The 10,884-nt window shown below is 48.0% G+C and overlaps 1 protein-coding gene and 1 long non-coding RNA gene across 6 annotated transcripts in view; one reads left to right on the top strand and one right to left on the bottom strand.

The window, feature by feature from the left end:
* Positions 1 to 10,884, top strand: part of Atp8a2 (ATPase phospholipid transporting 8A2) — a 563,932-nt gene that overhangs the window by 543,424 nt on the left and 9,624 nt on the right. For all 5 annotated transcript variants that reach the window (XM_052733058.1, XM_052733056.1, XM_052733061.1 and 2 more), the window contains exon 36: positions 2,358 to 2,449. In XM_052733058.1, coding sequence (XP_052589018.1) covers positions 2,358 to 2,449 — 92 coding nt within the window. The remainder of the gene's footprint in view (positions 1 to 2,357; positions 2,450 to 10,884) is intronic.
* Positions 4,413 to 10,880, bottom strand: LOC128107318 (uncharacterized). The gene is made up of 2 exons (XR_008217042.1): positions 9,260 to 10,880; positions 4,413 to 8,041 (listed from the first exon to the last, which is right to left on the bottom strand). It is a non-coding gene; the product is annotated as an uncharacterized LOC128107318 (long non-coding RNA).

Here is a 10,884-nt window from a genome sequence, read left to right on the forward strand (position 1 = left end):
GAAATGAGCTGCAAAGATGCCAGCAGTTTAGAGGATGGGAGGGAGCTGGTCTTGAGTCGAGACCAGCTTCTCCTCTTTTAAAATTGAATTTTCCCGTGTTCAGTTGTGGTAAAATTTATATGACTTAGAATTTGTCATTTTTAAAGCCAACAGTTCTGTGGCATTTGTGTTCCCAATATTACAAATCCCTGCCAGTGTCTCAGAACATGTCCTTCTCCCTGGGAACCATCATGCTTTAAATACTCACTCTCCCCCCCCCTCGCCCCGCCCCGCCCCCTCACCCCCCCCACCCCCTGCCTTGCAGCCACTGGCAGCTTCAGCTTGTGGTTTTCTGTCTCCCCACTTTTGCCTACTCTGGAAATTTTGTATACTCATGCCCAGCCTTTGGGACCAGGTATGTTTTCAGAGTATATCTGTGTGTATCATGGATCGTGACTGAATTCCTCTAGACTACATAATACTCCTTTTAATGGATATACCACATTTTTTTTATTCATTCATCAGTTGATGGATATTTGGTTTCCACCCTTGGATGTCTGTGAATAATGCTGGTGTGGGTGTGGGTATGCAGGTATCTTCTGGTTCCATTCTCAGTTATTTTGAGTGCTTTCCCCCTTGGATGTCTGTGAATAATGCTGGTGTGGGTGTGGGTATGCAGGTATCTTCTGGTTCCATTCTCAGTTATTTTGAGTGCTTTCCCCCTTGGATGTCTGTGAATAATGCTGGTGTGGGTGTGGGTATGCAGGTATCTTCTGGTTCCATTCTCAGTTATTTTGAGTGAGTATCTAGGAGTAGAGCGTCTCAGTGATCTCATTGATTACACTAGCTTCCTGAGGGGCAGTGACTTCACCATCTTGTAGTCCCATCATTGATATAACAGGGTTCCAGTTCCTCCACACCTGCTCCAACCCTCATCTTTTTCTGAAAGTTTGTTTTGTTTGCTGTTTTTATAGCCATCCTCGTGGGTGTGAAATGGTGACTCACTATGATTTTGATTAGCGTTTTCCCAGCCGTGAATATGTTGGCTGTCTTGGCATGTGCCTGTTGACCAGTGTGCGTCTTCATTGTACAAAAATCTGTTCAAGTCCTTTGCTCATGTTTCAGTTGTATTGTTTATCTTTTTGCTGTTCATTCATAGGAGTTACTTATGTGTTTTAAATACCAGGTCCTTATCAGATATGATTAATTAGCAAATGTTTCTCCCATTTTGTAGTTGCCTCTTCCTTGCTCCTTTGTAATGTCCTTTGATGTATTTTAACTTTTTTTAGATTTTCAAAATTTTGTGTGTGAGTGTCTGACCTGCTTGTATGTGTGTGTGCCACGTGTATGCATGGTGTCCAAGGCCAGAAGAGGGCATCAGATCCCCTGGAACTGCAGTTATGGATGATTATGAACCATCATGTGACTTGATTCTAGAATACATGAGAAACCACTATGACTTAACAGCAAAAAGATAAAACTATCCAACTGAAACATGAACAAAGGATTTGAAGGAATGAATTGACCCCTAGGTCCTCTGCAAGAGCAACAAGTCCTCTTGACCACTGAGCCATCTCTCCAGCCCCACTTGTTTTTGTTTGTTTTTTTGTTTTGTTTTGTTTTGTTTTGTTTAGGTCAGATCTTGCTATCAGTTTTTCCCAGGCTGGCATCAAACTCCTGGGCAGAAGTAATACCTGGGTCTCAGCCTCCAGATAGCTGGAGCTACAGGTGTGCACCACTGTGCCCAGTTTAAAGTTTTTAATTTTAATGAAGTCAATTCTATTCTTTGTTATTTGTACTTTGGGTACACACAAGGGGTTGTGATCAGCACAGGTGTCCTCGGGCTCTAGGCGCTTAGGCGCTTGAGCTTTCTGCAAACAGTAGTGGCAGGGGGCGGGCTTGTCTGCTCAGAATTCCAGCTGCTTTGACCATGTGCCTCAGGGAAGACTGACATCCCTTGGTAGTGAGCGCCTAATCTAAACCGGAAATGTCCAAGGGCTGATGTCTGCAGTTTCTCTTGCCTTCTACCTGGGTACTCACATGGACTTCCCTCTGTGTGTGTTTGAGTCCTGATCTCCTTTCTTTATGAGGATCACCGCCCATCTGTCTGTCATTTTACCCTATGGCAGGTCCAGTCTCCAAGTACAATCCCATTCTGGGATTGGCTTCAACATGGAGAGAGAGGTGGAGGAGGGAAATAGAGAGATATCTGCCTGGTGCGAAAGAGCATATGCACTATGCCTGATGCCTCTGGGAGAGGAACAAACCCTCTGAACACAGGAGGCCCCTCTTGCCCCTTCTCTCAGTCTGAAGCTATCTGGATCCTTCAGAGAGGTATTGAGATGACCTGGCCCCTGACCCTCTTTGCTCTCTTGCAGGATGAACGAGCGTGACCGTCTGATCAAGAGACTCAGCAAGAAGACACCCCCAACCCTCTTCCGAGCAGGCTCCATCCAGCAGTGTGTCAGTCGTAAGTGACAGTGGGTAGCAGTGGGTGGCAGGCAGCAGGGTGAATGGGACAACCAGGCCAGGGATGGCTGTCACACCTAATAGAGTAAGAACACTTTCTGAGAGCTGAAGGTGGGTGCTCACAAAGAACACATATTGATAGTCCGCTGGGCAGTCCAGCTGAGCTCTGCCTGCCAACGGAGACTTTTTCAGTGGAGAGATGTTGTTGGATTTTCTTTTACGCTAGCCCCACGTTGGGCGTCAAAATATTATTCGTTGTTTTTGCTCTTGACTCTTTTGGCTCTTTTGGGGGCCCTGCCACCCAGCTCCCAGATAAATCACACATGGAGGCTTAGTCTTAATTATAAATGCCCAGCCTTAGCTTAGCTAATTTCTTGCCAGCTTTTCTTAAATTAATCCATTTTACTTTTGCCTCTGGGCTTTTTCTTTTCTTACTTCTGTATATTTTACTTTTACTCTTACTCTGTAGCTGGCTGTGTGGCTGGGTGGCTGGCCCCTGGTGTCCTCCTCTCCTTGTTCTCTTACTCTTTCTTCTGCTCCCAGATTTCTCCTTCTATTTATTCTCTTTGCCTGCCAGCTCTGCCTGTCCTTTCTCCTGCCTTGCTATTGGCCAGCCAGCTCTTTATCAGACCATCAGGTGTTTTAGACAGGCACAGTAGCACAGCTTCGCACAGTTAAACAAATGCAACATAAAAGAATGCAACACATCTTTGCATCATTAAGCAAATGTTCTAAGCACAAACAAATATAACACATCTTAAAATAATATTCCACAACAGAGAGAGAAGGGTGGCATTATGTGACCTGTCAGCACTCCACTCCTTCTCTCTGTTTCCCACAGCCCCTAGGAGGGGTGTAGCACAGCCCTGCGGGCAGAAAAGCAGAAGCTCAATCAGAGAGCACCCATATACAACAGGTTGTAGTGCTGTGTTGAGCTTCTAGGTCATAGCCATGGGTTCTGTCAAGGTCATAGCCATGTTGGAAGTGTGAGGTGGAAGTCAAGGTATGAAGATTGATGGGATCCTCCAAGGACAGCCATCTGCAGGGGTCCCCCTCTAGACTCACACTGCAGGGATTTCCCTCTGGACTCACACTGCAGGGGTCCCCCTCTGTACTCACACTACAGGGGTTCCCTTCTGGACTCACACTGCAGGGGTTCCCCTCTGGACTCATACTGCAAGGGTTCCCCTCTGGACTCACACTGCAGGGGTTCCCCTCTGGACCCACACAGCAGGAGTACCCCTCTGGACTCACACTGCAGGGATTTCCCTCTGGACTCACACTGTAGGGATTTCCCTCTGGACTCACACTGCAGGGGTTCCCTTATGGACTCATACTGCAGGGGTTCCCCTCTGGATTCATACTTCATGGGTCCCCCTCTGGACCCACACTTCATGGGTTCCCCTCTGGACTCACACAGCAGGAGTACCCCTCTGGACTCACACTGCAGGGGTCCCCCTCTGGACCCACACTTCATGGGCTCCCCTCTGGACTCACACTGCAGGGTTTCCCCTCTGGACTCACACTTCAGGGGTCCCCCTCTTGACTCACACTGCATGGGTTCCCTTCTGGACTCACACTGCAAGGGTTCCCCTCTGGATCCACACTGCAGGAGTTCCCCTCTGGATTCATACTTCATGGGCCCCCCTCTGGACTCACACTGCAGGGGTCCCCCTCTGGACTTACACTGCTGGGTCCCCCTCTGGACTCACACTGCAGGGGTCCCCCTCTGGACTCACACCGCTGGGTCCCCCTCTGAACTTACACCGCTGGGTCCTCCTCTGGACTTACACCGCTGGGTCCCCCTCTGGACTCACACCACCAGGTTCCTGTCCCGCCACTTTACCTCTCTGTGTCTGCATTTGTAAAATGTGAGAACCCAGCTGGGGTTGTTGGGGGTATAAAATAAGATCATATTTATAGGGGCCTAGAAGAACATTGGGCCTGAAGAGTTCAGTAAGTGCTAGATATTGTGGGTTTTTTTTTTTTTTTCAGTTAGCTGAGTAGCTCTGGATAGTGTATGTATTTCTCAAAGTTTCTACTTTTTCCTCTGGAAAAAGAAAATACAATTATATGATGTCCTTACACATTATCACATGAAGGATATAAAGCCTTCAGGATGGATGCATTCATACTGTGGACCACACTGCTTCCCCAACGAAAGTCTTGGAGTAATCATAGAAAGAATATGTACAGCCGGACCAGGAGACTGAGGCAGGAGGATCACAAGTCCAAAGCTGCTTAAACTACAAAGTGAGTTCAAGGCCAGCCTGGGCAACTCCGTGAGATCCTGTCTCAAAAAGTGAAAAGAGGCCTGGAGACAGGGCTTGGTGACAGACCCCTTACTCAGCCTGCACAAGGCCCAGGCTCATTCTTCAGTATCAAAAACAATTACATATGTTCACATTTATCTAGGGGAAAGTTATAACTATCTTAACAACCTCATATTTTTTCTTAAGTCAACACTTGACAGTCAAAAAAGAAAGTCTACTGAACAAATGCAAGAAATAAGACAGCTTCTAAAACCATACCACATTTATAAAAAAACCTTTAATGGAGGGCTGGAGATGGTTCAGCAGATAAGAACACTAGCTACTCTTCCAGAAGACCCAGGTTCAATACTTAGCACTCACACAGTGGCTCAGAACCATCTGTGACTCCAGTCCCAGGGATTCTGATATCTTCTTCTGGCCTCTGCAGGCACACAGGGTGCACAGATATATATTTAGACACACACCTATACACATAAAGTAAAAATAAATAAAATCTCAAAAAACTTTCAATCCTTAAGGAGTAGTACTAGAAACAACTTAGATTGTTCCTGCCATTCCTGATGAGACTTTCAAGTGCTCAGAGCTCTGGCTCTGAGAAGGCCTGTGGAATGTCCCCCTCCAACTGCCCTGCTGTCACAGACCCTATCCTCCCTGGAAACCCAAGAGGCTCTGATCTTCATTGTTCTGTCACCACGGTTTGTATACGGGACAGAACTGAATTAAGTCAGGATCTTTAGCAATGACTAGAATTAGGTTCAATCTTCAGGGCAGAGCCCTCATAACTGAATCCTGTGACTGTATCAGGGGAGGGGACAGAGAGACAGAGACAGAGACCAGAAGTCACGTGCACATCCCTGTCTCTTGCCATGTGCTGTCCTGTGCTACCTGGAACCCTGCCAGCAGGCCCCACCACTAGATAGGGTCCCTCCACCTTTAACTTCCACATCTGTGAGATGAAATAAATCTTCTTACTTCATAAGGTTCTCAGCTTTGAATGTTTCGTTATAGTAACAAAAAAAAAATAGACTAACACAGCTCTTAATACTATTTATACTGCCGGTGTACAATACTAATAACTGAGATCAATATTTCCTACACAATCTAAATTTCCTCATCAGCACCATGGTTTGTATCGTCTCTGAAACTCTACTTTTGTTAAGCTACTATCAGATCTCAGGGTCAAAGAAATAGAATGTAAGAATTTTATTCTAAAGTTTTGGCCGGGGGTGGGGGGGCAATGACTTTATCAACTTCACCAAATGTTCCACCCCAACAAGACAAAACAACTAAAGAACAAACCACACAGCACTCTATCTCTGCCCCTCCCATGAGCCCTCTATAGATTCTGGCAGGATCTAGGAGCAGGGGCCAGGGAGGTTCCCAAGTTAGGTCAGGGAATGCTTCCTCCAGTCCCCAGCTCCCACCAAGACTCCCTGAAGATAAACTCAAGTGGGAAATGCAGAGAGCTGGGGCGTCTCCCTGACTCCCCATAGGGATGCAAACACCAGTTACATGTCCCCCAGATTAACCTAGAAAGAAATCCTGCTTCCTGGTCAGAGCTGGCAGGTGGAGTTAGTGAGTGACCCTGGGGCCTATCTTTTCCCTGGACCTGTGCCAACCTAACTCCCATCAGACCTGGTTTCTAAAAGGAGATGCTTTCTGCCAGGGAAACCCTGACGCCTTTCCAGAATAAATCTATCAGCACATCCTCCTGATTTCCTTCTGTTTTGTACTCAAGAAGGGACCCGAACCGAACACTAGGCAAGTTCTCTGCCGCTGATCAAGAGACCCGGCGCTCTTTTTACTTCCCATCTTGAGACAGCTTCTCAATCGGTTGCCCTATCTGGCCTTGAACTTGCCATCCTCTGCCTCAAGAAGGGCATTTGGTCACACTCTGCTCACCTGAGAACAGGTCAGGATGAGAGCGTTACCTGTCTCTCTGAAGAGAAGCCTAGAAACCCTCACCTAGAATTAACTGAGGCAGCCCCTTGGCAGTCCACAGGACAGCTTATAGCCATGAGATCAAGACCCTTCCAGAGTTGGATGTCCAAAAGGATACCCCTAACTAGTCTTAATTATTCATTTACCTATGTTTTGATAACCATAATAATATTTATGGGTTTTTTGTTTTTTTTTAAATTTATTTATTATGTATACAGTGTTCTGTCTTCATATACACCTGCAGGCCAGAAGAGGGCCCCAGATCTCATTATGGATGGTTGTGAGCCACCATGTGGTTGCTGGGAATTGAACTCGGGACCTCTGGAAGAGCAGCCAGTGCTCTTAACCTCTGAGCCATCTCTCCAGCCCCCTAATATTTATGTTTTAAAATTCATTCATTCATTCATTCATTCATTCATTCATTCATAACCTTAATCCATAAGCTCCCGTCTTAGTTAGGGTTTTTATTGCTGCAACAAAACACCATGACCAAAATGTGAGTTGAGGAGGAAAGGGTTTATTTGGCTTACACTTCAGCATTGCTGTTATCACCAGAGGAAATCAGGACAGGAACTCAAACAGGGCAGGATCCTGGAGGCAAGAGCTGATGCAGAGGCCATGGAGGGAGCTGCTTACTGGCTTGCTTCACAGGACTTGCTTAGCCTGCTTTCTTATGGAACCCAGGACCACCAGCCCAGGGATGGCACCACCCACCATGGGCTGGGCCCTTCCATTGATCACTAAATGAGAAAATGCCTTATAGCTGGATCTCATCGAACTATTTCCTCAACTGAGACTCCTTCCTCTGATGACTCTAGCTTGTGTCAAGTTGACACACAAAACCAGCCAGTACACACCCTACACACACACATACACACACACACACACACACACACACACACACACACACACACACACACACTATCATCAGGCCTAAAATGTTTTAGCAGTTTTCAAGGATGATGCATCCTGGAGCCCTCAGGAAGGGCTGGAGCTATTAGAGTTAGGGCATGTCTTGTCCCAGGCCATTTCATCTTAAAGAGAAGCAAACCCAAACCCAGACAGCTTCAAGAGTCCAAGGTTACAAAGTCTAGTAATGGCCGAGCAAGGACAAGAAGTTCCCTTTTGTGCCCCTGGATCTCCAGCCATCTGGTCACCATCCAAGATAGATGCCCAGCCAACTAAGAATGACATCTTCTTAGAGGGAGCACAGTGGTCCTCTCCCCTCTAACCTCATTTCTAGAATCTCTCTGGGAAGCCTGCCCTTGGTCACAATGGCTTCCTTCAGATTGAAGGGTCTCCTCTGGTGGGTTGCAGCAGCCACAGCCACAGAGGAAGCCAGAGGCATCATTCCAGCGGTATATCCCATCCAGGGGCAGCTGCTGGGACAAAGATACACAAAACATTCCTTGTTAGAAGACTAGAGAATGAACATTGTCAAGTTTAACTGTGGTAAAGCAATCCTGGTACCAAAGGACACACTGGGGTCTTGTGTATATGTGTGTGTGTGTGTGTGTGTGTGTGTGTGTGTGTGTGTGTGTGTGTGTGTGTGTGTGTGTGTTTTGAACTAGATTTTGCTTTGAACCCTTCCAAGGAAAAGGCTATCCTCTTGGACTGCTGTAAATAGCCTCACACAGCACATCTTGTGTGTGGTCAGGGCAGGGACCTGGACAGAGAGGAGGCAGAGGGGAGCAGCCCCTCCCCTTCCCAGAGAGCTCCAGCAAGCCATGGCCCATTTCTAGAAGATCTTTGGGAACAGGGATGAGACACAGCCTTTGTTCCTTACCTCACAGAAGCAGGATGTGTGGAGCAAGGCCACCTGTATGGACAGCCCATGAGGAAGCCCCTGTCCCCAGGGCCTGAGGGCAGGGCATGGCTTCAGTGGAAATTTCCACCAGGCTGGCTTCTGCCTCTATTCACTTTTGGGGGGTCCCAGGTGTATGGGGAGGTCGGAGGACAACTTTGTCGAGTCAGTCTCTCCTTCCACCTTTATGTGGGTTCCGGGGATCAAAGTCAGTTTCCCAGCTTGCACGGTAAGCACCTGCCGAAGCCTCTCTCTTGGATGCCTCCATCTGGCTTTTGCCTGGCTACGGGACTCACACTGCACTGGGATCTGCTTCCCTATGACGCCCACACGGTGGGACTTCCTCTTTGAGGGGATTCATTTTTGTTGGAAATGGGCAGCAGGCAGGAGTGTGCGTCTCTGCAGTCTGCGCTCACACTGGTTGATCTTCCCACCTTCCCTGCTCTCTCAGGCTCCCTGACTCCATCCTCCCTTCTGTGACTGCCAAGTCTGAAATATCCTCCCTACTGCTCAGACCCTGTGTCCTCAGGGGACCCCCAGTGTCTCTGCCCACTATGCATAGGAATCCCTTTAGGCTGTCTGGAGAGTAGATGGCAGGCTCCTTCTCCTGAAGGGCAGGAAGCCAACCTGAGGACAGGGCTTCTGGGTATGAACAATAGCCATGGAGTTTTCCCCTACAGCCTTCTGTCAGCCTGCCCTGCTGGTGACTGTGTCTTTACACCCTGCAGACTTTACTCTCCATCAGACAGCTGAGGAAATTAACGACCCGATCAACCAGCTGACAGCTGCTCACCTTGTCTGATTTCTTTTTCTCCTTTTAGAGAATATGGCAGGAGGGCAAGGGTATGACTCGGGGAGCACTCGCCTAGAATGCAGGAGGCCTTGGGTTCCATGCCCCATACTGCAAAAAAAGAAAAAAAAAAGTTTAAAAATAGTGCGTCAGTGATCAGACATCTCTATTGATAAATCATAAGCAGGAAGACAGAGGTGCCTTAGGACCGTCAGGATGGGACTGTGCTGTCTTCTGGCCAGGACATCGAACTGAGCCACGGGACTTTTCTGTCCCTCGGCCACAGCAGGAGTTGTCAGAAGTGAGCAGGTCACACACTGCCCAGCTTTGCTTCCCAGCTCTGTGACCTTGGGCAAGTAAAAGGGGTCTCTGGGCCTTAATTTGCTCAACTCTGAAGTGGGAACGTAGTATGATGTGTTGGCCGATGGGCCCGTCCTTGAAGTAGCACGCGTTGTCCGTGGGCGGAGTCCGTGAGCTGTTTTCACGCGGTGTGCAGAGCGGTTGTGATACTTGCTTTGCTATTACCCTGTGAGGCCCCGTCCTTCTGTGGGCATGAAACCATTCATTAAATCTGCCCTGCCTGTGTTCTTTCTCCTCAGTCACTCAGAAACAAACCCACTTCAATTGCTTACCAGCCAGAAGCAGCCCAGGGTATGAACTGGAGCTCTCCAAGCATCCTCTGTGCTTTGTCGGCCTCGCTATCAGGGGTGTCTTTCCTGACGTGTTTAGGGCCTCATAAACAGCATCAGGCAGATGGGGAGACAGTGCCTCTTGATAGGTGGTAGGGTAGTGGGGCATGGCCCACTAGCCTATGTTTACATTTTCCACACTGAGCCCCCCCCCCCCCCTGCAAACTAGAAAACCTGCTTGCTGTGGTTTGAATGTCCTCCAGAATGCATGGGGGCATGTAATTGTTATGGTGATGGCGTTAAGGGGGGAGCTGTAGGGGTGATAGTGCCACCTGGGCTCTAGTCCAGCCAATGGACTAATATTGTCATCCAGGAGTGGGGTGTCACCCCCCCCACCCATGCTGTGTTGCAGTAAGGAAGTCCCCCCCCCCCCTCAGGTACTGCCTCTTGACAATGGACTCCCAGCCTACAGAACTGTAAACCAAACAGACTTCCGGTTTATACTGCACCCAGTCCATGGTATTTTTCACAGCTGCAGAAAACGAACTCCTTCCACTCTGAGCCATTGCCACCCCAGTTTGATCAGCCTCCTGCCACCACAATCCCTCTTGATCATGGTCCCCTTTGCTTTTACAGGTATCTTCATCTCGGGTCTCTGTATCCACGGCTAAGAAAGTCCCGTGACCACACAGTTCAATGGGGTCTTCCTGGAAAGTAGTTCATCCTTAGTCTAAAACAGGATTTCTCAACCTGCAGGTCACAACCCCTTTGGGGTTGAACAACCCTTTCACAGGGGTCGTATATCAAATATCCTGCGTATCAGATATTTACATTACAATTCATAACAGCAACATTGCAGTTATGAAGTAGCAATGAAATAACTTCATGGCTGGGGGGTCAACATGACACGAAGAACTGAATTAAAGGGTCGCAGCATTAGGAAGGTTGGGAAGTACTGGTCTAGAATGTTCCCTAATCCACTTCTGTATGTTTCTCCGT

This window comes from Peromyscus californicus, unplaced genomic scaffold, assembly GCF_007827085.1.
Source record: "Peromyscus californicus insignis strain IS unplaced genomic scaffold, ASM782708v3 Scaffold_12__1_contigs__length_115047231, whole genome shotgun sequence".
Taxonomy (NCBI): Eukaryota; Metazoa; Chordata; class Mammalia; order Rodentia; family Cricetidae; genus Peromyscus; species Peromyscus californicus.